At 42.0% G+C, this 26,174-nt stretch overlaps 1 protein-coding gene across 1 annotated transcript; it reads left to right on the top strand.

Moving 5' to 3' along the window:
• The first annotated feature begins 1,863 nt into the window (after positions 1–1,863).
• Positions 1,864–25,969, top strand: pth2ra (parathyroid hormone 2 receptor a). Its single transcript, XM_084688955.1, has 13 exons — positions 1,864–1,929; positions 2,953–3,052; positions 4,522–4,632; positions 5,691–5,812; positions 5,997–6,094; positions 7,531–7,714; positions 11,584–11,737; positions 14,618–14,678; positions 16,754–16,820; positions 18,830–18,924; positions 20,354–20,492; positions 24,804–24,845; positions 25,515–25,969. The coding sequence occupies exons 1-13, from the start codon at positions 1,864–1,866 to the stop codon at positions 25,914–25,916; spliced, it is 1,641 nt and encodes a 546-aa protein (XP_084545081.1). The 3' UTR covers positions 25,917–25,969.
• Positions 25,970–26,174: the final 205 nt, after the last annotated feature.

The raw sequence follows: 26,174 nt of genomic DNA, 5'->3' as shown, positions 1-26,174 counted from the left end.
TAGAACAGGGTGGCCAGACTAGGCGCCGGCAGTGGAAATGGGTATTATCTGCAAACCTGTAAAGAGGGCTATAGTAATCTAACCGACCGTGTGGTAACCCTATAGTGGAAAACGTCAAGATGTGCAAAGTTTAAGCAGTGATCCCCACTGAGATCAGTCTGTGCAAAGCGTGTAAACAATGACACTGCAAACGTACGTGCAAAAACTGCAAACAATCTGGCACTATAATAGCATGTGCAATATGCAAACAGCTGGAGGCTAAATGAGCCAACAGGTAAGATCACCACCCAGTATGACAACACAGAGCCCCAGGTATGAAGATAATCGATATAAATATGGTGACACTGCGGGCAGCCAGTGGAAAGTCTAACCACAATTTAAAATACACAATTCCCTACTCTAACGGGGAACGGATTCGAAGGCCAATCACCGTTCGACAGTACTCACGGCCCAACCCACGGCCTAGCCAACCGAAGTCCAGGAGGAGGTTGAGGGACAGATGCGAGCCTGTCGGCCACGCCTACGAGGCACTGACGTTGTTCCCCCGTGCGTTAGCAGCCCAGCTCAGACTGGGGAAACAGGAAACTATAATCCACACCAACAATAGTTCGTCTCGGGGTAGTCGTCCACACTGCTGATGGCGTCTGCTTCTTCTGTGTGCTGGGGAAGTGCAGGAGGTGTATAATTAAACGCAACCAAATGTAACGATCACGGTTGCAGTTGTTCTTACACACATAAAGTAATAGCGGGGCTACTTCCCTTTATGGCGTGGAGTTGAGTGCGTTGAACAATCTGATGGGGCTTGGAGGCACCGTGCTGACCGATCATCCAGGACTCGGGGAAGAGGGCGGCTGGCTCCGGATCTCGCCTCCGTGTGTGGAAACCGTTGTCGTCCGTAGTCGGGTGCGAGCCCTGAGAGGAGATCTTGGTTTGTTCTTATGCCTTTACCCAGCCAATCCCGTAGGTGGTCAAATCAGCCCGCCGATAAGGAACACCTGTAGAGAGATGTCACGCAAACACCGACACAGCAAACATACAGAACGATATCGGCTGTCCCGCCCCCAAACATGTGTTCAAATGAATGACATTTGCTCCCGTTACACTATCACTTAGCCGCACTTGAGGGCAGGGTGCTCAAGAAAGCTATGAATCACTTAAAGTAAACTGCTGAAGACTGACCTATATGAGCAAGACAAGGCACATAAAAAACTGACTGTACGTACATCCTGAATAAACGGCGCATCTCAGAGCCATTTGTAGCAAAAAACAAACAGTCCTCTAAAAGACACAAGATAGAACACTAGAGTTCTTTACGTTTCCACATGGACCCCCTTTTAGACCAGAAATAATTGGTAGTCCCCACCTCAACGGGTTGAAAGTACTTATCATTGGCATTTAGTTTTTAGAGGGTGGGATAACGAAAAATAGGCTACATATTACAGGTGTTGCATGTGGGTGCCTGCACGCGCCTTTTCACGTTGTAACAGCTTACTAGAACTCTCCTGTTCGGAGTCACATCTCACGCTGTCTGAACAGCTTGCTTCTCTCACTCAGTGACTGCTCGGTTCCAGTCATTATTGAACTGGAATACATATGGATAACTGTAATGGATTGCTAACATTTTACAAAATGCTTCTTCCTCGATTTGCGCTCGATAAATAGACTGTTGTATACATCTTTTATTTTAGTTTAACTCTTTCAAATGTCTTATGCTATTAATCAAGTGTAATTTCCCCTTACGGTAGGAACCTGGAAAAAATGGTATTGCTAAATGCAACCTTATTATAAATTAAGATTGAAGAAGATTTTCTTTTTAATTTCTTCTATATTGAACAACATTTGCCTGTGATTAGGTTTGAAATAATGGGCAACTTTCTGATTGGGAACTTGCAAATATTGCTCCTGTGCTGGACTTTCGTTGAAGCCCAGGTAAGAAGAGACTTGTGTTAACTACATTTTTTGTAAATATCCTACCTACCTGTAGTGTTTTCAATTGTTCTTTAAACATGGAGTTATATTTTACGGTGACGAACAGAAAGGATCTCGTATTGAACGCGATGTGCACTTGTATTTATTAGCCCAAAAGCAATTCAAAGGTTTAAGGACAAATATTTTGTGCACAGACACGTATCTAAGTTGTGCTTGTGTTTGGATCTAATGCCAGCAAATAGCAAATAAACGTATTTTGGTCTTTAAAAATAACAACTTCTATGAGGCATTGTATAATGTAACACAGTTTTACTGTTTACCGTATTTATACATTTGAATATAAAATGGTTTCAGATGCATTTGGGCACCCCCCTGATCGAGTGGTTGGCATTATCAGCACTGTTTTCATTAATAACCCTGTCAGTGTCTTGTCTGGCTGACACCGCCACTTAGTTGTACAAAAAAAAGGGTTAGTCAGACTCCTTGAGGGCTTATTAATTACAAATACAACCACTTACCCCTTACTGCGGTAATATTGTAATGTTGTCAGGACATGACCCATCATAGGAAATGTCTGCATTTTATTAAGGTGTTTCAGGTTCCATTCTGCCACTGCAGACTATCTAAGAGGATCTATACAGTGCCCATTTGGAAATCATCCACCTATCTTATTTCCATCAGACTTCCATGACAAATTCAGTCATCTGTGCATGTAGTTTGACTGAGTTGAATGCAAGGAAATATGTGTCTAGATAACTTCAAGATACATTTGTCTTCCCGTTTCTTATGAGGGTTAAATCACATAACATACATACAGTAAGTAGAATTTAAAATATTACTTGTGCATAGTAAACAAGGACCAGGGTTGTACAAGTTAAACTAAATGCATAGAAGTTTGTCCCTGATAACTGGTAAGAATATGTATTTGTTTAAAGCCTAATTCTGAAGGACCGCAAGGATGACCTCAAATTCTCACGTTTCTGGTGTGTGTTACTGAGGCTGTCTGATGTTTGTGCTTTACAGGTGGGGCCAGATGGAGCACTGACAGCCCAGGAACAAATGTATATCCTCTATGACATCAAGCTCCAGTGCCACCAGAACCTCTCCACCCATGACCCTGCAGGTACTGCAGGCTAATCTGTCACTGGTGTTCTAAACCCAACCATGTTGTGGCACTAAACTTATTCATGTCCTCACACTGTATGTTTGACGGACCATTAACGTAGCTGGCATGCAGTATTTTCATGTCGCTTTAGATAAAAGCCTCTGCTAAATGAACAAAATGAATAAATACCTCAAGCGGATAAATCGATGATAAGGTAATTATGCTAGATTATTTTTAGGACTGGAGGCAACACTTTCTGCTGCCCCCTAAGTTAGATTCACGAGTGAGGATGACTCAACTCATGCGCATGAGGAAAGAGTTGTGACATTGTGTCGTCGCGGTGTCGTGAGAAGAAGGATTGTTTTTCTACAGTTGTCAGTCTCTTGGTGAACCCTATACTGGCATGTTGACATGTTTCCTTCTGCCTTGTTGATTCATGACTCAAGTCTGAAGATGTGTTTCATCAGTACAAATTTGTAACAGATGAAAGCAAAGAACATTGCATCCTGGCAACAAGCAAAAGCCTCTCTGTCTCTCTCTGTATCTCTCTCTCTGTCTTCCTCTGTGCTGACTGTCAGTTCCATTAAGCCGCAGTTTAATGTTTCCCTCAGTCCTCTCTCCCTTGGAATGATTCACAAATTAATTATTGTAGCAAGCTGGCGTGTCGCCTCTCTCCCTCCCCTAGAAGAAACGTCTCTTTGGCTCACTACCAGATGGTATCCTTCCTGTGAACAAATACAACAGTGTTTCTCACTTACAGTAACAATCCATAAACACAGGCAGGGTCTGCCCCAGTCCCAAACTGCTCATTCCTAATGGTTTCTAAAAGATCAAAGTTTGAATCCTTCTATCTACTCTTCAGGGAAGCTCAAGGCTCTGACTAACTGACTTACTTTTTGGGGGCAATCAATGTGGAGCCTCACCACGTGCGCTTCGAGACGTGACCTGTCATTTAAACTGAGCTCAGTTTTCTCCTCAGGAATTAAAAATGAGAGCCTCTCCTCTAGAATCACTTCATCCAGATCAATACCCATCTACTCAGGAATGTAAAGCTAATCCAGAGCCTCGTTTGAAGCTCATGTCAGATTGTTAATCATATACTATAGGTACTTGAGGTTGTGAAAAAACGATCCATTTAGCTGATGCTGTGGTCTAATAGCTTGGAAGTCTAAAATGTCTTGTTTTGACCAGGTAATCAAGGTTAACTCCAGGAGAGTTAAGTGTGTTGGCTGGAAGTGAGGAGGCGTGATACGGTACATGTGTCCGATAGGTGACAATGATGAACAATTGGCTTTGTTTGTTAGAAGTGGAACAAAAAGAGTTAGGGTTAGTTTGTAGAAAAGATGGCAAAGGCACAAAGGCACCTGTGCATGCAAATACTGCAAGGGCCTCAGAGTGACAGCTTACATTTGCTATTATTCATTTATTTTCATTAGTTTAATGGGATTTAATTGTACCCCCCTCCCCCCCCCCCCTTGCCCCATCAGATGACCTGTGCCCCCCAGGGTGGGACGGCCTGATCTGCTGGCCTCAAGGCTTCTCTGGAGCTGTCAGCAAGGTCCCCTGTCCCATCTATGTCTATGACTTCAACCACAAAGGTGAGGCCTGTCTGGATCAACTTCGACATGCACAGTTGTAGCAGAGTCTTATTCAACCACATCAGAAGTACACAGTCAACCCTCATTGATACCATCGAGCTATTCAAAGGAATGAATGAGGGGGCATACAGAATGCGGATTATTTAATGCAATATACAGTATTGTTTATACAGTATGTGTATTATCTCACCAAGAAATTCTGCTAACCTGACCAATACAACAGAAGGGATAGATAAAATGTTTACCAAGAAATTCAAAAACACAATTCTTATCACAAACTCTGACTGAAATAACACAGTCTCAGTCTCCTAATCCAAACTCCCTGGATCACAGAACCTTGGATTTTCATCCTTTGACAAGAACTTCTTCGAATGAGCCCCTTGGACACTCTACAGAAGAAGGGACCTCACATTGATCGGTCCTGATCAAACATAACAGTAACACTCTCTTCTCCCTGTAGCATTGGCGTGGACTATATTTATGATTTGGAAAGGGAGTTGATAATTGACCGCAAACAATCTGATTAATATAGATTTCAATACTAGACTAACAATTCAATCATCTTGATATAAATGCCAATTCGTTTTCAGTCTTTCTTTAAATTAGACTATTTCATTCATTTCATTGAAACCAAACAATCTCCCACATCAAATTAATTATCTAACTTATTCATTTAAATTCATGTTTACTTTTACTTATTTTTTGTAAATATTGTTTTAACATATAACAATATTGTTCATCAATGTTACAATCTAATCTACTCCTAGAAAAATAATTAATTCCTTTAGAGTATTGCAATTTTTACAGAGAATGTATTTTCCTTGATTTGCCATAAGATGTTTTCAAAGTGGGGCCTTATTAAATTGAAAATGTATTATTAACCTGTATGACTAATAGAGTAATCACATTAATAGAGAAAACAACACTTGCTAACCAATTGAACTGTAGTGGTTACTATGGTTTGGTATCAGTCTATAGAATTACAGTAATAATATGGTAATTAATAGATTACACAACTAAACTGTAGGCTGACTGTATGCTGCTTGTTGTCTTGTTAGGACATGCCTACAGGAAGTGTGATGTGAATGGGTCCTGGGTATTTGTGGAGAGCTTGAACAGGACATGGGCCAACTACTCTGAGTGTCTGCGATTCCTGCAGCCAAGCAGCGAGGAAGAGAAAGTAAGTGGAGTTCTACCTTACATTGACCTTGGTTTGCTCGTGGACATGGCAACCTTTTTCAAATTCTTTGGTACGTTTAATACAAATGATTTGTCTCTCATTTGCGCATCCATTTCCCTCTGTTACATGGTGTGAGAAGTTGATACCCCTCTTTCATCCTCCCTTGTCTCTCTGCCCCCTGCAGCAGGACTTCTTTGAGCGTCTGTATGTGATGTACACTGTGGGCTATGCTGTGTCCTTCAGCTCTCTACTTGTGGCCATCTTCATCATTGGATACTTCAGGTGAGGGGAAGTACCCATTTGTCACAGAACATTACTGTAATACCAATTAGTAAATTGCATTCAGTGTAAGGAAGTCTGTTGGGCACCATCATCTCAGTCCTTGATGTGGAGTGGATAACAACAAGGCAGGAAGAGACCCAGACTCAAAATATCCACTTGTTGTGCACAGCAGGGTGTGAAAGCACATTTGGCAAAAATGGAAATGCAGACGGTGGAGTAATCCACTATGAAATCGGAAGCTAGTGAGTCAGAAATATATAGAATCCTCAAAATATTTAGCTCACGGAAACAAATGAAGGATTAACGTGTAAGAATAGCTCACACAGAAACCTCTTTAGAGAGAAATAAAAGCTTTAGTACCTATACATCTCTCCTAGAAAAGAGCTTGAAAAGAACCAGTTTAAATATATACATTCAAGCTTTTAGCACTGTCTGTTATTTTGATTATTGTTGTCAGATGATTGGCACAGAAGTGATAATGGAGTTTTTCTACCATTATCACTTCAATTACAATGCATTTGTATGCCTAAATTCAGGACGTTGACCAAGTGCCTGGCTTCCAATATTATCTTGAAACAGCATGAGTTCAGGGGTCACATCCATTCTGCCTTTCATGTGCCCAGTTGTTGCCTTCCCTCAAAACTCAATGCACCATAACATTCCCTTGAAGTGTCCTCTGAATAACAAGTGTGACTGTGTTTTGTACTTTAAAACCAAGAGTTGGGAGAGATCCTCCATGGGCACTATTTTATTGCATTCCGTTTGAAGGCATTTGGCTAGGCAGAAATACAGAGACAACACTTTGTGAGTTCAACTGGGAACATTCATTTCTGGTGTTAGTTTAGGTTCCCTTTGCCATGCTAGACATAACAGAGCCGTTCCAGAGCTCTCTTCCTCACCCATAATGTGGTTGTGGAGGTAGTGATAGGACTAGAAATATTTAAGGAGAGAGATCTTTAGGAGGGTTTGCTGCCCCCCACACCCCTTAATGAAGTAATACTGAGTCAAATGGAGAATGTGAATGTGTTCACGTTCAAGTCTTTTATTGTCAGAGTCTTTTATTGTCAGAGTCTTTTATTGTCAGAGTCTTTTATTGTCAGTCTTTTATTGTCAGAGTCTTTTATTGGTGAGTGCGAACGGAAAGTGCCAGAGAAGAGGAGTCTTGAGAGTAAGGATATGATTGAGGCTGAGATGCTGCATTTCCCCCGTCATCCTCTCCATACAAGAGGCATTGACTGTCGAGAGGGTTTTTTGTTTTTAACAAAGAAGAACGAGGACGCAAATGAGGCTTACTGTCAGATAGATTGATAGATTTAGAGCAATGTCTGTGTTCTGATACAAGACTACAAAGAAAGATAGAAAGCAATCAGAGTCAGAGCCCTTAGAATGTCTTCACAATTATTGCCACCTATTCATTTTTGTCTTTGTTCTTTCAGACGTCTTCACTGTACACGGAATTACATCCACATGCACCTGTTTGTGTCCTTTATGCTACGAGCGGTGAGCATCTTTGTCAAAGACAGGGTGGTCCACAAGAGTGCTGGCCTTCAAGAGTTTGACGTTGCGCTTATGGACAACCTCAAATCAGTCTCCATGGCACCACTGGACAACTCTCAGTATGTGAGTACAGTTCCTTCACTCTCCGGGTCTTTCTTTAAGGGTCCAATGCAATGAGCCATGTGACTCACACTCTGAGAGGATTTAATCCCCAGACTCATGCATGTTGATGTGCCAAACCCGCTAATCAGACAGCTCAAATAATCCATGGCCGAAAGACTCCCTGAGGCCGGCTCCATTGAACTTGGCTGCAATGCTAGGCACATATCTAGTCATGTGGCTCCAAGGCATGGTTAAACTCTAACCACCAACTCCTTCCAGCTCTTTCAAAGCCCTTGATCTGTGTTTGTTCCCTCTCACTGCAGCCTCCTCTGTTCACTAACTGCCATGTAGGCATAGATAAACAAAGCCAGTTTCTGAAGGAGACTGAGACAGGGAATACTGCCTCGACGCTGTGCCCAGCTGCTACTGTTCTTTAAATGATACAGAAATGGTCCTGTTGCATAGAGGTGGCAGGGAAAACACAGACGTTGACATCTTCCTTTGTCTAAAACCAATAATCCTTTCTTGAACTTTTTTTGGAACATTTGGTGTAGACTTTCCAGGGTTTATGTAAGTGTTTATGTAGGCTACTGTGTTACATTTGTCATATCGTCAAAATGTCAAATGTCGGTCTGTCCTTTATTTCTCAAAAAAGAGTTTGAAACAATCAAGAAAATAATGACCATAAATGTGGTACTCTTTGTAATGACTTGAAAGTGAACGTTAAATCTTATAAACCAGTGGGGATTTAGTAATTACTATCAGTTCATCTAAGTCATTAGATGGATTAATTCCAAGAGGTTTCATAAGAATGTACATTCCATAGCAGGAGCTTAACCTATTTATTGGGTTAATGTTAGCAAATGGGTGATACAAATATTGTTTAGGTCAACGATATTCACAGATTTATTGCAAATGGTGGGTGAATGTTTCCTCAACTTGATTTACATGAGGACATTAAAGACATGCAGAGTTTAAGGTCAGCTCTGGGGGACTAAAACAGATTTGATCATGTACCGTTATTATGTACTTAAAATCTTGTGTTTCCCCAGCTATTCATTTGTCTTACAACCAGGACTACCTTTATTCATGTGCAGCTCTCATGGTTACATCTGATCAGTTTTGATGGACTTGTGAATTGGCAGCGTGTTGGACGGTCAGGCCTATGAATCATCACCTAACTGTGGACTCCATAACCAAGCGCTGGTAGATCAGATAGAACATGTTGTGTTGTGTTCTGAACCTGATCAGCTCTCTCACATCAAGCGTATGTCTGCCAGGAAACAGAATACACAGGATTAACAATCAGATGAAAGTTTAGAGGTGAGGTGAGGATTTCGCATTTAGCTTTTAACTCCCTTGGGTATCAAAGCCCCAGCCTGATGTTTCGAAGGGCAATCTTTTCAAATCTTACACATTCCCTCAGACGATGAGAATTGTCTGGAATCTCCAACCTTCGGGTGTCTCAAATTATGCAATCTTAGAATACGGTTTAAAGGTTTCTAATAGTGTCAACAGCAAAGCTGAAGTAATATAGAGGTAGATATGATACATGGGTTTAGAGGAGAGCGAGTGAGGGAAAGAGAGAAAGAGAAAAGGGATGGAGTGAAAGAGAAAGAGAGAGATGGCAACACAGGTTGAGATACATTCGTGAGTTAATGCCAGCTAACCCATTTGAGAGTGTCCCTGGAGTGTATCAGGGCCACACCATCAGAACAAGGCCTCTCCTTGACAGCATTTATTAGATCATTGCACACACGGCTAGAGGCACACACTTTATTATCCCACCTGTCAACAAACTGAATTGAGCTCTTTTGAGTCGTTGTGTCAAATGAAGACTTAAACGCTGCCTCCAGCGGTTAACAATAATTTTATTATTCTAATTTATTTAACTCATCTAATGAATTAAGTCACTTTAAGATGCCTTTTCAGTAATCTCTGGTTCAGTATACTGAGTAAATTGAGTGTCAGTAATCTGACACTGTAAATGGCCATATTGATGTCACTTTTCTATTCCCTGTCTCAACACCCACAAGGACAGTGCACATTGGTAGACTGTATTGAGTCATGTTGTCAGATACAGTGATGTCTGACCAGCTTACAACAGTCATTGGAATGTAAACAAGGTGACAAAATGCCAGGAGGCAAAGTGGTAAGAACTGTAAATCTAAGAACACATGTTTGCACATTCTGTTTGCAAGCTGTGGGAAGATACTCAAATTACATTTGAGTATCTTTTTTACTGCATAACTGAGTATAGCTGTATAGAGATAGTACTAGAGATAGGATAGAGCTGTTCATTCATTTTGGAGGGTAAACAGCTATAGCTGTGTTACAACTGGTATCAACACATGCATAACAGTAGGTGTGGTTTAGATAATTATATATATATATATATATATAATCTCTCTCTCTCTCTCTCTCTCTCTCTCTCTCTCTCTCTCTCTCTCTCTCTCTCTCTCTCTCTCTCTCTCTCTCTCTCTCTCTCTCTCTCTCTCTCTCTCTCTCTCTCTCTCTCTCTCTCTCTCTCTCTCTCTCTCTCTCTCTCTCTATATATATATATATATACATATATATATATATATATATATATAAGAATGTTCAACGTCTATGAAATTCAACGTCTTTGGCGAACAATTTCTCTGCTGATCAACACTACGATTGGTAACAAATAAATTTTAAAAAGACACACTGTGCTAAGTAATTTTGTTGGCAAGTAGCCGAGTAATAAGCGGGATAATGTATAGAACGCCGGTCATTATCGTGAAAATAAGCCCCTTCAGAGCGAAACTACACCCCTCCGCTTCGCGTCGGGGTGCTGTTCGCCCTGTCGGGGCTTATTTCTACGATAATGACCGGCGTTCTATACATTATCCCTTACATATACTTCTTCTTCTTGATGTATGTGAAAAAGATCAGTTGTGTAATTAGCCATAAAGTATCTCTTTTGCATTTATTTCAGTAGCTTGGCGGATCATTTCTCACCATTAGTATTAAAACCACGCAAGGACATGATGTTCTCATGATGGTGCTTGTGACTAATAGGCCTGTTGGAGTGCATGACTGGAGTTAAGTTCAAATCAATCAAATGAGTACTCATACTGTATATTTTGAATGGAAAAGTTATTCATACATTTTGATACATTTTAACTGTGCTTTTCATTCAATTAACCAAATGGATGTGGGTTTAAATGAAGTTTTGGGTGAGATTATTCATCATCAGGTAATTGGAGAGACCGCTCAAGGGCCTTTTAGGGTTTCTGGGATAGACACAACGTACCTCTCAAAATGGCTTGCCTTGTTGTCATGGCACCTTCAGATATTGTGAGCCATGGAACCTCTTAGCTGTCAATATGATTTGGGTCTATTGATGGTCTCCCTAACGAATCCTCCTAAGACCAACAGTAAGGTGGTACTGGGATTCTGAGAAGGTGAACATACAGGGCTTGTACAGTATATACAGAGGGCAGCTGAGTTCTGTTGCACCATTATTTTAGAGGACTTCCGAGTTAGACTGCAAATTCAGTGTGTAGCTTTATTCTTTGTACGTTTTCTATCTGCGTGTTTACTCAGGCAGTATGGATTTGCGTAAATGCTAGGAGGGAACATTCCCTTTGTCCCCTGGTGAACGCCAAGTGCTTTTTTGAAGCTGCTATTTGATTGCTTCTGGCACAGTACGACACCCTACACAGATTCTGAGAGCAATTCATAGTAATAATTTCACACAGTCTTTGCTACTCATTTGTAGCATCTGGCATCACATCGCCCTCCCACACATTCCTCGCTGAGAGAAAGTTCATATCCTACAATACCTTAGTGAAAACTTGTTTACCAGAAGTGTAAATAGCCCACTGCCATTTGAATCCCACATTTTCTTTTCTTCTCCTCAGATTGGGTGTAAGGTAACAGTGTTTTTGTTTATCTACTTCCTGGCGACCAACTACTACTGGATCCTAGTGGAGGGCCTCTACCTCCACAGCCTAATCTTCATGGCCTTTCTCTCGGACACCAAGTACCTGTGGGGCTTCACCCTCATTGGCTGGGGTGAGTGATGTCATTGTAACATGGCGACAGCCTTGCTGTTTTTAATGGGATTAGGCATGGCTGTGTTGTAGCTACTCAGCCAGGAAATCACATTTGGTCCATGCTTTGATGTATACCGTCACAGGTGGGGGCACTGGTGCCTCCACTTAGTCTACTCTTACTCTTGAGGAGCAAAACGTATTTCCCACTCCAAAGATGCCAAAACTCGAGGTATAAAATGTATTAGGTTTATTGGTAATAAAAAAAGAAAAGGAAGTCCTTGACGTTGATCGCCTCCAGAGGCTCTGACAGGAAGTAAGGTAATCTGGTTCAACTGGTGGCCGCTGATACTGGCCTCCTCCAGCAGGGGGAAGGGGGGGTTATCCGGAGACTGCTGCAATAGTCCGATTGATTATTCTGCTCACACTGGACGTAATCCTATCGCCCACCCGGGACTGCAGGGTGCTCCAACTAGTGCATGAACGGCAAAATCTGTAAAACAGTGGAACATGGGCACACCACACAACAAACTCAAGTGTGCAAACGTAACAACTGTGGATAAAACCTCAAACTCAGGTGTATAAATGGGCCGAGCAGTCCGGGCAGCACGTTCCACAAGCTTGACTATATAGAATTCACGGTACTCAGCTTCGGCGAAAGTCAGTCTCCGTGCGCGCTGTGTTGCAGTCCCTTGCTTCCCCGGTCCTCTCTCCGCTTCCGGTCCTCTCTCCCCTTCCGGTCCTCTCTCCCCTTCCGGTCCTCTCTCCCCTTCCGGTCCTCTCTCCCCTTCCGGTCCTCTCTCCCCTTCCGGTCCTCTCTCCCCTTCCGGTCCTCTCTCCCCTTCCGGTCCTCTCTCCCCTTCCGGTCCTCTCTCCCCTTCCGGTCCTCTCTCCGCTTCCAGTTTCAGTTCTCCTTCCAGTCCCCACGCTCCTTAACTGACGGTGATCTGAGTTTAAAAACCCTCCCAATCCCCCGGTTAATTGCGGCCAGCTGGGTGCTTCCCTGCTGCACACCTGCAGCTAGTTGGTTTAATAAGGTACTGAATGTGGTCTCCGTGACATATACCATGCTATGTGGAGGCAGCACAATTAGTATTGTCAGTGGTCTCCATTATTGTGCAACCCTTGCATATTAGTGTTTGCCTGTGTATGTGTAGTCTATTATGAAATTACATGCATGGCAGCATTCCAATCTATAGGACTCCCCTTTACCCGCTGTAAAGCACTCACTACATGTGAGTGTCTAATAAACTGTCATGCAGTCTGTCTTCCATCCTTCTCTCTACTCGCATAAAGGCCTCTTTCAAACTTTTAATTTGAACACTATAGTAAACTCTTCTCCTCTCCATGTTTCCCTCTCCTCTCCTCCCCTCTCTTGCACTTTCTCCTCCAGCTCAGTCTCTTCTTCTCTCAGTATAAGTGTGGCCTTGTTTGTGTTGATTTCCTCTTCTCTAAGTTCTTCTGTGTTCCTGCTCCTTCTCAGTGCTTGATGTGCCCGTCTTGGTAGGCAACAAATACACCTTTGAAATGCAGATTTTCTCACTGGCGCAAGAGTTGGATGCATTATCAAGGAACTACTTGGCATGCTCTTTCTCTCTCTCTCTCTCTCTCTCTCTCTCTCTCTCTCTCTCTCTCTCTCTCTCTCTCTCTCTCTCTCTCTCTCTCTCTCTCTCTCTCTCTCTCGCTCTCGTTCTCTCGCGTTCTCTCGCTCTCTTTCTCTCTCTCTCTCTCTCTCTCTCTCTCTCTCTCTCTCTCTCTTTCTCTCTCTCTCACACTGTCTCTCTTGCTCTCTCTTTCTCTCTCAGTGTAGATTAGTCTTATTCTGTTGCTGTGGTTGAGTCATACAGTGGAGATAATGATGGACAATTGCAATCCGTGTCAATCCAGCCAGGCGTGCCTGCCTCTCCATCAGAGTTTTACACAGTAACAATGACACTCCATTCTATAGAACACATTGTAAAATACTAAAACCCCTGCATTACTGTAAGTCTCTCCACAAATAACACCTCCTGTACTACGCAAAACAATGGTGTGTGGTAGCACAATACAAAAGCGTGACAAAAGTAAAAAATAAATACATTAAAATGAGATTACAGTAAGATGACAGTAAGAGCTCATTTTGATGTTTATGAGAAAGGTATGGGACATTTCAGTCCTCATTCACAGAGTTGTTCTAACAAACTAAGAATAGAAAAGCTAACACAAAAAACGTGTGCTTTTCGGAAAGTCATAAACGAGAGGTCTAGGAAGTTAAGGAGAGCTGAAAGCTTTCAGAGTCAAAGGCACCCTCTAACACAGGTTTTATATTTTTTCTCTGATGTTTTCTCACTACTGTGAAAATTGGAGAATTACGAGATAGAGATGGATGGCTGCACAGGACCCATGGGTAGTTCCAGATTCCTGAATGATTGGCAGTTTCAATGTCGGCATCAGGGGTTGACATAACCAACCCGCGCCTTCAAACAGCTTGCAATTGAAGTGGGTCTCTGAGAGAAAACCAAATACAGTTGTTGCCTTTTTACATGCCATCCTACCACAGCTTTTATCCCAGTACAATGTGTGTGTTACCTCAGGCTCTTCTGCTCGTCAGCCCACCATTGAACCAATTTGGTTGTGACTGCTTGGTGTTTTCTACTAATGAATGAATTATCCTTGTCTTACGTGGTCCTTACTTATGTAAATTCTCTCTGATGCTCAACTACCTTGTTTATCTAGACTGTGTCTGAATATAACAGGAACAAAAAGGAAATTCAACAGCAATCTACCAGAAACTCACAGGAAAAACACATAAGTCATTGTTGATAATACCAATTAGACCAAAGATAGATTATTTGAAGAACATGCGTGGTTCATTTCTGATATTTCAGTGGTAAAAGTGTGTGGCTACTTTGTGTGATTTCAGGTGTTCCTGCTCTGTTTGTAGCCGCATGGGCGGTTGTCCGGGCAACGCTGGCAGATGCACGGTGAGTCACTAGTAGTCATTATGTACAGTATGATATCATACAGTGAAGCTTATGTCAAAGTATTCTGCTGCCCTACTCTGTATTGCTGGCCCCAGTAACAAGCTTTTCACATTGCTGACTTCAGCTCAATGGGAACATTGCTTGCACCTTTTCAGCTTGCCTCTAATGATCTCCCTGCAGCTTGAATGAACTCTGTTGACATTTGTATATAAGTAGGAAGGGGCCCAACTGGAGACCATAGCTAGCTTTGTTAAAGTGAACATCCCTGTTGCGAATCAATTGGCTCTACCCCTTCTGGACAATCATTTTCTGTAGAGTAACTAAATGTATGCTGGATCAGGACAATGCTGATTTGGAGAGTGCGTGGAGTGGTCCTCATACTCAATGGTGCAGATCTCTTTGTAAATAAAAGGCTTGATTCAGTATCAATATCATTCTGTTCAAAGGAAAAACATTGTGAGAGCTTGGATGGTGCCTTCTGTATAGCAACCTAAAGCCCAAACTGAGCAGATGTTTGAATACAAAAAGAGCCTATTTATTAGTTTAGAATACAGCTCTGACTAGTGAACAGAATTAGGGCGAGGTGCCTTTGAACACCCCATACTAGGAGGAATGCATAGCTTCTATGCTGCAGTAACAGATCATAAAAACGTTCAGTTTTGACCAAGACTTATATAAGATAAAGAGATGAGCTGAGGGTGTGTTACAGGAAAACCTAGCCAATTAGAGGAACAATCAAAAGCTTGTGTCCGGATGAAAATTTGCAATCACAAACTACCTGTCATTGGTTAGAAACCAGCTGCCAAAGATGTGGAAAAAGGATTTGGATGTTTGTTGTATAAAAACCATATTAGAGTTGTCAATTGCTCTTGGAAATTAATTTCACTTCACACCTTCAGTTATGCCGTGGAGCTGGGAATTAACTATCACAACCCTAGCTGCAGAATTTCTACAAGTTGCTTGTTTAATTAAATTTAAGGGATTTGTCACATCAGACCTGCATTGAGAGACTATTTGCTTCTTGCTTTTCTTTCTCTCTTACTCTGACAGTTTATCCCCCTCTCTCTGGCAGTTATCAGTTTTTTATTAAGCTGCCGTTGAATGTTATTTTCTCAGTTAAGCTCTAAGCAAGCTACCATAGGAGAAAGCGACAGTGTTTAGTAATGGCTGTAGTTGAAGCTGGGAACCCATTTAAAACAGACTGTACTATTATATGGTCATGTAGAAGAGGTGGTGAGGTGGTCAGCCATGTTCTCATGAGCCCAGACTTCTAGGATATCCTTCTGGTCTAACTGTAAAAAAAGAAAAATGTTTAGGAAGAAAAAAACACGTACCTACAATGTTGTGTTGCAAGGATGGATGAGCAAACAATTGTGTAACTATCTCGTCTAGCTGTAGATGTTGGGCTTTCTGCATGGTTAGTTGAGTACAGTAAAGGCTGTCTTGCACAAAATTAGTTTCTAGTTGTTACAGCTTATGAAGTGGATTTCTAACGTCTGGTGATGTGTCTTGTAGCTCATGGAAAAAACCCCACACTTTTAGACCGTTTAGAATTCCTATCAGCAGAAACTCTCTCAGTAGGACAGCACATTTTCTGAGTAGCGGAGTGAAGTCAAGTCTCAACTTGATGAACCCAATCATTGATGGGGTAAACAAATCTGCTTTTGAATAAACACTGCTGGATGGGTGTGCAGCAGGCTCTAGCGCAGCCTGCCAGCTCTGATGGAGCGCTATAGATCTTTAGCTCCTCTGACACAGTAATGAATAGGTAGGGGGCATAAGATTGGGAAAGATAGAAATGGAGAAAAGGAGAGAAAAAAGGAATGTCTGGAATGGACTTCATTAAGTAGTACTCAAGAACCTAGCGGGGTGTCCTTGGCACTAATTGACACACAGCCCATCAATCCCACCAACCTCCTTGTCTAACTCAGTTTTTCTCCGTTTTTTTCAGACCTCATATACTGCGACTCTAAGAGTATTCCTCACCTTTTTACCATCTTTGCCACTTCATTCTCCTCATTCCCATTCTCCTTTCCTCTTCCTTATCTCTCCTTGTATTCCTCTATTTATTTAAGGTGTTGGGAGTTAAGTGCTGGGAACATTAAGTGGATTTACCAGGTCCCCATTTTGACAGCCATCGGGGTAAGTCAAATAAAATCCTTGCTTGTGTTGCTCTCAGTATAAGTAGAGCTAAAGAACCCTGACTCAATGGAGAAAAACAAATCAACTTTCCTCCTTGAACTTTTCTTGTTGCAAAGATCTAAAATGTCCTAAAGAGAAGGAAACAGATATCAGGGCAATGAGAAGCAAATCCAGAGCACACTATAATTACTGCTGTGACATAACACAAACACACACACACAGAGACACACACACAAACAACAAACACAGAGTTCTCTCCCAATTCCTAACAATCAACACCTACAAGTAGACAGAATAACCTAATCACCTCGAAATTCATAGCATGGGAGATTTAATTGTATGCTTGTACGATCAGAATAAACACCCTCTCCCTTGCAGCACTGTATGAAATTTCTAGTTTGAAGGAACATCAGAGATGCTAAACACTGTCTTAGCTGCTAATGACCATAGTCATCAGTGTTGTAGGAGGGACAGCAGTGCAGATACTATGATATAAAGAGAGAGACCATTAACCATTAGACCATGGCTTCAGGTTCAGGATATGGATTTCAATATGATTGGGTTCCTATGAGAATTTGATGTATCTTTCTGCATCGTTATGCAAGAACACACAGTTCGCATCATTATTACATGTATAGATTTGACACATGCTGTACAATTTGTCATATATAATCTGAAGTTGTTAGCTGTTAACGAAGCTGAGGGCACAGCATGAGTATATCTGACTGATTTGTTTCCCAGCTTTATTCCCTAGCCTGGCGTGTAGAGACTGGCTGGACAAAGTCTTTAAAAGTAAAACGGCATGTAGGCAAAAATGTTCTTGCTTTTGATGATGGGAATTCAGTACCCCAATCCTCCTGCCATGGGGGCTGTAGCTGCTGCTGAGAATACTTCTCCAGGTCCGCTTTGCTCTGAGGCCCATGTTACACCAGTAAAATGAAGGAGGACTGGAGGAATCAAAGAGGAACGCAGAGTAGGAGAAGTAAGAGGAGAACTTGATTCATGAAGAGAAAGACTTGCCTAGTTAAGTGAATTGGGATTATTTGAAATAAAGATCAGGATTTCAGTGTTGGTGTTTAGACAATAGTTTGGATCATTGTTATTTTATGTAGATTTGACCAGGTTGATAATGGCCATCGTGTTTCCTGCTGCAATGGCTTAGAATCTTATAAGTTCAGCCAAAATATTTGGCTCTCTCTTTTGTCAGTAGTGTTTACAATGTAATGTCTTCCCTCAGCCAGTACAGATGGCATTCACATTGGATACAGACTCTCATTAGTAGCTCCGCTCAACCTGCGCTCCCCTTCACAGTTTAACAAAATGAAACGAATTTCCCACAATTATCAGCTTTTGCCTTTTTCCAATTACTTCATTCCATTGTGACAAAGAAATCGTTTTAGTGCTCCTACCTTGCCATGTCAAATGCATAAATTTGAATGACATTCTAACAAAACTTGAGTGTTCTTCAGAGATAGGGTCATCTATCATCTCTGGAAGCCTGACTTTAGTTTACTTTAACAATCACAAAGGATGAGTTCTGAACTGCGAGCTGTCACAAGACTTCCTAGTTGACCTCTATTACAGACTGTAAGTGTCCTGTGAGCTTTATATGAACATGCAGAACTCGTCCTTTGAAAGGGGTAAATGCACCTGTACATCAAATGTTTAGCTTCAGTTGTCACAGTTTAGAAACCCCACATGACATTTTCCAACCCTTATTTTGAAGAGTTAAGCTGCCAGCCTGGCTCTCAGTGCTCCAGTATGTACAGCAGATTTGGAAGATCAGACACAATAGCAAACTCAGCAGATTTCTGATAATTGTTTTGGAATAAGTATGGAACAATTTGTATCAGACCAAATGAGCATAAGAAAACCATATATTGCCATATATGTCATTCCATTACGTGTCCCAACAGCAAGACATAATCCCTTGTAAGTATTACAGTAAACAAGACAAACAATTAGTCATCCTCCACCGCCATTGTTTATCTCTGCCTTCTGTCTTCCAGTTGAACTTTATCCTGTTCGTAAACATTGTGCGAGTGCTGGCTACAAAGATCAGGGAAACTAACGCAGGCAGATATGACACAAGGAAACAATACAGGTGAGTAGGTGATGGATAATGCTTTATCTTACGGCCACCTATCTTAAGTATAGTATTTTGTACTGCCTAATTTACATTTCTCCTTAACAATGGATGAACGTTGGGCAGGCAGGATTAAACACTGTTTTATGACGTACTACAGGGGATGCCATATTCAGCTTAAGAGTGAGTCAGTACAGACACAAATATACTGTCGTTTTGGGATTTGGATTTCAAGTCCTCCGGAAAGTCTCAAAACGAGACTGGCAATCGAGTGACAAACTGGCGACTCGTTGCACTGTTGTACTATAAAAGTCTCAAGAAGCCTCTAAGGTACAGGTCTTTGAAGAACATGAAGAAAGGATGTTCTGATCCCGGGAACCCCCCCCCCCCCTCCCTTGTCATAGTTTGAATACAAGATGTGTTTTCTTCCCCTGAGTTAAGCCTGAGGAAAACCATTTTGAAGACACCTGTTTAATTAATGAGAGTTGGCTGAACAGTGTGTTCCTTGCATGTGATTTTGTCTTTTTGATGGTTATTGGGATGCATGCCTCACATACAATGCGTAATGCAAGTCTTACGAATGATCCAATACTACAGCATTTTTAACACCCACAAAGCCGTAATGTTACTAATGACCAGCCTTGATGAGTAAACATAATGCATTCAGATGTCTTTGTATGTGCACAGACTCACAATGATGAGTGGAGCAGAGCCATTTAGATTAGCCTGCCCCTAAAAAGCTTTGATAATTACAAGTCTGTGTTTGTTTGGGGGCAGGGGAGGGGTATTTAGTTTGTTCCGACTAGGGTTGGCGTCAGGGTACACACCATGCCACTGTAGGCTAATAACAGTGATCAGTCTGATGGTGCCCAATGCACCGTTAATGCTGCCCAGAGCTGTCCCCAGGTGCCTACCCCCTAATACAGAGGGATGGTGGCCATGCTGGCACACACAGATCTGGTGAATAAAACGTAGTGCTGTGCTGCAGCAACGACAGGAAAGAAACACCAATCCTTTCGCATTGAGAAACAGGAACCAGCTGTCTGGTTGACTCTGATTAACAGGCTCCATGAGTCAGGACCATCTGGTTGTAAACAGGAGTCAACCGAAAGTCACAGAGCATCATAAGTGAATCTGTAAAAAAATGATTCTGCTCTATTACGTAAACCTGATCAGTTCACTTTATTTCATTACTGGTTTGATGAAATGAATTGCCGAGCGCTATATGAGTTGAACGGGATCAATTGAGTAAAGTACACCTCATGATACAAGTGGATCCAGATTTGGATCCAGATTAGTCTAGGTAATTTATTGAATCATTCATTTGAATGGTTTAACTTAGGTCATTTCAGTGGTTTTACAGTGATCACCTTTCCTCTCTGTCTCACTCTCTCTTTCTCCCTCTCCCTTTCTCTCCCTGTCTCCTTCTCCTACTCTCTGGCTGCAGGAAGCTTGCCAAGTCCACGCTGGTCCTGGTGCTGGTGTTTGGGGTCCACTACATCGTGTTTGTGGGGATGCCCCACACTTTTGAAGGCCTGAGCTGGGAAGTCAGAATGTACTTTGAGCTGTTCTTCAACTCCTTCCAGGTACTTGCACTGTAGCACACAGCACAAAGGGTGATGATCATCTGATCACTACATCTGTATGGGAGGTAAAGTTATCCATGACATTACATTTTAGACATTTAACAGACACTTCTATCCAAACCGACAAATTGTGCAATAAAATTACAAGATCATTGATCAGCAATGCATAGTTCAACAGGTTTTCAGTGGTAAAAGAACGGTCTGTATTTCAGCTACCTGGCATTCATATGGAGCATAGAAGGAAAAGCTACTTATGATGGTAGGCCTGGTAGGCTTAAAGGATTGGTTGCTTGCTGAGCGAGATGCTACCACAAAGAGGGCGTGAATTTTCAAAGCGGTGGGCGGACATCCACGAGCAGCTATCAGCCAGACAAGTCGAGATTCTTTCGTTGAATCATGAGGTGGAGAGTGGCAAGGCGAGAAACAGATGAGAGTTATCAGCATCGCAGTGGTAGGAAAAGACGTGTGATTCCATGGCCAAGCCGAGAGGTTTGATCACATTGAGAAGTTAAGGGGTCCGAGCCCAGATCCCTGTGGGACTCCCGCAGTGAGGGAACAGGGCGCTGAACTGGACCCTCTTCAGCAGACCTGGTAGGACTTGAAAAAGGTAGAACTAAGTTGCTTGTGTAAGATGATGATTGAAGCAATGCTACAATACTATAGTACAAACACACTGATGCTCCAGAACTCTGGTATGTTGCATGAAAAGCAAAAAGGTTTAATTTTAGTATTCCTGTTGAAATGCTTCGTGATAAAATATTAAATAAGGACCTTTGCATAATATTCAGGTTAGGACTATGGAAACTATAATTACCTCTCAATTTGGGTGTATTATTACATGTCCCTTATCAAATAAGAGGGTAGACTGGCCCTCATGACCCCAAGGAGAGAGCCTTTTATCTGGGTATTTTCTTGGACAATACATGATAGGATAATAGGAAAATGGGTCTTCACGAAGTATCTCTCTTTTCCTTTTTTTCTATCTCTATGTATTCATTGTGTGGTGTAAGGACTCATTTTTAATGTTTACTGAGCAAGAAATTATACAATTGTTTGTTCAAAGTGAGATTCATTGGTCTTGGCTCATTATCTGTGAAGAACAAGTAGAAAGTGCCCTCATTTTCAGTGAGTGCACTAGTGCATCCCCCTTTTGGCTGTGTGTTGTTGTGAGTCCATCAGAACGTTGGGAGGGTAACACAAATGTGAACACCACAAGAGAGTTCTCTTTCCTTTTACATCACACTAACCGGCACATACTGTCCAGTCATTTTATTTCAGAATGTACAATTGCTCTGAACTGAGAGCTCTAGAAAACATAGCATTTCCTTTACTTCCTCTGGGTGTAGAACTGTTTCTTTTCTCTCCTTGAACTATGTCAGCCTTGAGGAAGCAGCCTTGGAAACCATGGGTACACAAAGTGCTACAGTGTCTAGTGAAAGGAGTAGCATCCTGTAGAGAGAGAGATGGACTCTGCTGTGTGTGGCTGTGCGGGGTCTGTGTATCCTGTGGTTTGACAGGGGCCGCTGAGGATCAGAGCACTCTGGCAGTCTGGCTCCAGGCAGGTGGGTGGGTGGGTGGACAGCCTGGATCTGCCAGTCCCCATCACACCCCTAGTACAGCCAGGCAAGCATTATGTCCAATAAAGAAGACAGGTCCTCCTTAAGTTGAATGCAGTTAGATCCATCCAGGAAAGTATTCAGATTTTAGTTTATAGCATAAACTAAACTTTTTGTAAAGGGGCCTTTGCAACTAAAATGTAATAACACATTATAGCACATTACCTACTTAAAAACAAAACAACGTAACAAATTAATGTGAAAATGATCAATTTATTTGATAAATAAGCATACACTGTTTCTTGTTTTATAATGGGTTCTTAAATCAAGTATATCCAAGTTACTTATTTTTTCATTAAAACACAGTTTTTAAATTAGTTAATAGTCTGAAAAGTATTAACAGCACACTGATGGGTATGTGTTGAAACAAGTACTAGTTTAACAGAAAAACATGTATATTTATGTGTTGGTGTGTATGAGGTGTATATGTTGATAGACGCCCCAGTCTAACAGTCTAAGGGGTTTACTTTAGGCATTATTGGAATCCTAGACTTCTCTACCTGCGTAGTTAATCCTCCAAAGATATTCAGTTTTTCTTCCTATCTTTCTCTCCAGACCCCCAAAAAAGCTTCTCACAACAAAGGGTGGCTGTTTCCTTTGCATCATGTGACTGTACTTAAATCTTTTTGGAGACAAAATGCTTGTTAGCTTCCTGTGTATTAGTTCAGAGGAGGGATGTTACATGACAGTTTTGAAAACTTGAAAAAAAAAGTAACTTCATTGTGGCCAGCCCAAATCTGTCTGCTACGGTGGCCCTGAAGTGCAAATCACACCCCCTAATATGAGTACATCCCCCAAATGAAAACACTCCCCCCGAATACGAGTTAACTCCGCCCAAATCGGATGACTTGTTCACCTCCCCCCAATACAAAAACACGCTCCCCCAAATGGAAAACAACGTTACATTAACTCTGAACGGAAAGGGTAGGTACTACACTTTAGCGCTGATTGGATGCAGTAGACTAACTAACAAGAAATATGAAATTGATTGACAGAAGTACAAAATGCAATAGCCTGGCAGAGTTACGTGCACCAGAACATTTGTTTGGCTATCGAAGAATGTAGCAAATAGTAGGCTACCGATTTTTACATTTAACACGAAACAGAGTAACGTGACAGAGTAATGTGGACCAGGATATCCAGGTCCACGTTACTCTGTCATTGTGGCATTTCATTCTTCTGTAGTGGACTATTAGTTTGTTCTTCTGAAAAGTCCTGCCTTCAACTGCGTTTTTAGCGTGCGCATAGGCTACTTATATTGTGAAACGTTAACAGCATATCTGAGATTATTTCATAGGAATGACCCTGATTAAAATAAAGAGTAGTGTCATGACTCTGAATTGTAAACATTAATGTTTCCTCTTTCCTTCCAACCAAAACGATCAAGTTCATGATAATGACAGAGTTACGTGGACTAGTTGTTTGGCTATGTGTAACACGCAATTTATGCTTTTGCATACGTAGCCTATGCTATGCTTCGATACCCAAATAAATGTCCTAGTGCACGTAACTCTGTCAGGCTATTGCATTTTTTACTTAGCCTACTAGCATCCAATCAGCGCTAAAGTGTAGTACCTACCCTTTCCGTTCAGAGTTAATGTAATGTCGTTTTCCATTTGGGGGAGCGTGTTTTTGTATTGGGGGAGGTGAACAAGACATCCGATTTGGGGGGAGTTGGCTCGTATTGGGGGGGGAGTGTTTTCATTTGGGTGATGTACTCATATTAGGGGGTGTGATTTGCACTTCAGGGCCACCGTAGTCTGCTGATAAGCGTACCATATCCCCAGCCTTTGAATAAAGTTTACAAATATACATTAAATGTTTAATATTAAGTGTCTTTACATACAGGATGCCTCTTTCTTTGGAATAGAATAGATTTGTTTTCTTTTTCTCAGAAGTTCCGTCTACACCTCTCAAACTGGTGTCAGATGGCTGAGCGGTTAGGGGGTCGGGCTATTAATCAGAAGGTTGTTGGTTTGATTCCCGGCCGTGCCAAATGATGTTGTGTCCTTAGGCAAGGCACTTGAATGTCCCTGTACTTGTACTGTAAGTCGCTCTGGATAAGAGCGTCTGCTAAATGACTCATGTAAATTAGTAGATGGGGTAGGACTGTGGAAGTGTGGCTGGGATCAAAATTACAGGGGTTTCAAACAAGCCAGTCTCATCTCGCCTTAGTCTTATTAACACCGACGTGGCTCATCTAAAACCTCTCAGGTCCCAATAGCACGCCAACACAAAGAGGACGACTGACAGAGAGAAATGGAGGTTGAGTAAAAGAGATCCATAGATAGAGCAAGCTCTTTGTAGGGTGTGAAGGAAAGGGATTTCAATGCTTGAGCTTTTATTTAAAAGACACAATTCTGTAAGTTTGAAGAAATACATTTTTTATATGAATCCATGAAATTGTCACTATTTTACATTTTTGGGGACAAACACAGGGAAGAATAAAAACGGGGGAGATGGTAGTGAAAACTTCAGAATTTAACAAAGGAAATCCAAGGACGAAGCAATGTCTGGTTGTCTCCAGATACACTGTGGCAGCAAAAATAAGGGTCACATCTCCAATCTGATTCAACATCCATCCATCCTTTGCAGTCAATGTCAAATAAAGAAACCAAATCAAATGACTGTTGCAGCATGGTGAGTTTTCCCTTTCAACATTGTGCTAACCTTTCACTTTTTCCTTTGCTCTCAGGGTTTCTTTGTGTCCATCATCTACTGCTACTGCAATGGAGAGGTAAGGGGCAACCCCAGACTGTTACATCTTACCATCTACACAATATTATATCATTCTACACCCTACCACATCATTCTTTATCAAGTAGTGCACAGAGTCAATGAAGTCAAGGAAGTTGTATTTGCTTGTGCATGTAGCAGGGAGACAAGGCCATGGTGGTACAAAGTTGTCTGCCAACTGTCTCCATGCAAAACCATTTATAGCACACAGTTCTCAATAGTCATTGGTCTATCCACAATCATGATACAGACATGCAACTGTCCCATGTCTCTTCTGTCATTGGCTAACTCCCCTGCAAGAGTGCTTATCCTAAAGTTTCTCGCGTGTGGTGTGTGCGTGCATGTTTGCATGTGTGCGTCTTGAAGTGGCCCTGCTTAGGCTAACTAAATGACAGGCTCAATAAGATAAGGATATTCCTGTAAGCATCCTTTATTTTGTTGTGGCCAAAAACTGTGTAAAGGTTACATCCTCAATTTCTCTGACACCTGCTACACCTTTTATACACTACTATACCTTCTTTTACAATCTGTTACTACAATGTACTTCTCCATACTCCACCCACACAACACTCTACTCTACCCTATTACAGCATACTACACTCCACTATGTGTACCATACTGGACCCTACTAACTATACCCCACTGCTCATCTTCCTTTCCCGTGTGGCAGGTCCAGACAGAGATCAAGAAGACCTGGACGCGCTGGAACCTGGCGTTTGACTGGAAGGGTCCTGTGGTGTGTGGCAGCTACCGCTATGGCTCCGTCCTCACCGGCCTCAACAACAACAGCACCAGCAGCCAATCCCAGCTGGCCGGTGGCGGCCCGCCCACCCGTTCCTCCACCCTGTTCTCCAGCAGGGTGTACCGCAGCAGTGGGCCCCCAACGCTGAGCACTCATGCTTCCCTGCCTGGTTACGTTCTCAGCAACTCGGACCCGGACAGCCTCCACCCCTCCATCCCAGAGGAGCCGGAAGACTGTGAGGCCAAGCAGGTGGACGACATCTCCCTGAAGGAGTCCCTCCCCGTCCTCAACAGCAGCACCACAGCAGACGACGATGAGGAGACGCTTTAGACACACACACAAGCACACATCGAAAAGGGATACATAAGTACACATTCACCTGTTTACACACACACACACACACACACAAGTACAGACAAACAAATACACACAGGCACACACAACATTCCATGCCAATGTATTTATTTGCACCAAGTCATGAACTGCATATCTATTATTTTGTCAGACAACACAAACACCCCCATCCCATGAACATATTTCTTTTTTATAAAGTCTTAAACTGTCTTTTTGAACATGTTGACACTCAGC

The sequence above is a fragment of the Hypomesus nipponensis genome, chromosome 23 (genome assembly GCF_054491055.1).
Source record: "Hypomesus nipponensis isolate SF chromosome 23, ASM5449105v1, whole genome shotgun sequence".
Classification (NCBI taxonomy): Eukaryota; Metazoa; Chordata; class Actinopteri; order Osmeriformes; family Osmeridae; genus Hypomesus; species Hypomesus nipponensis.
The sequence above is the reverse complement of the archived record's forward strand: the minus strand, read 5'-3'. Positions and strand labels throughout refer to the sequence as shown.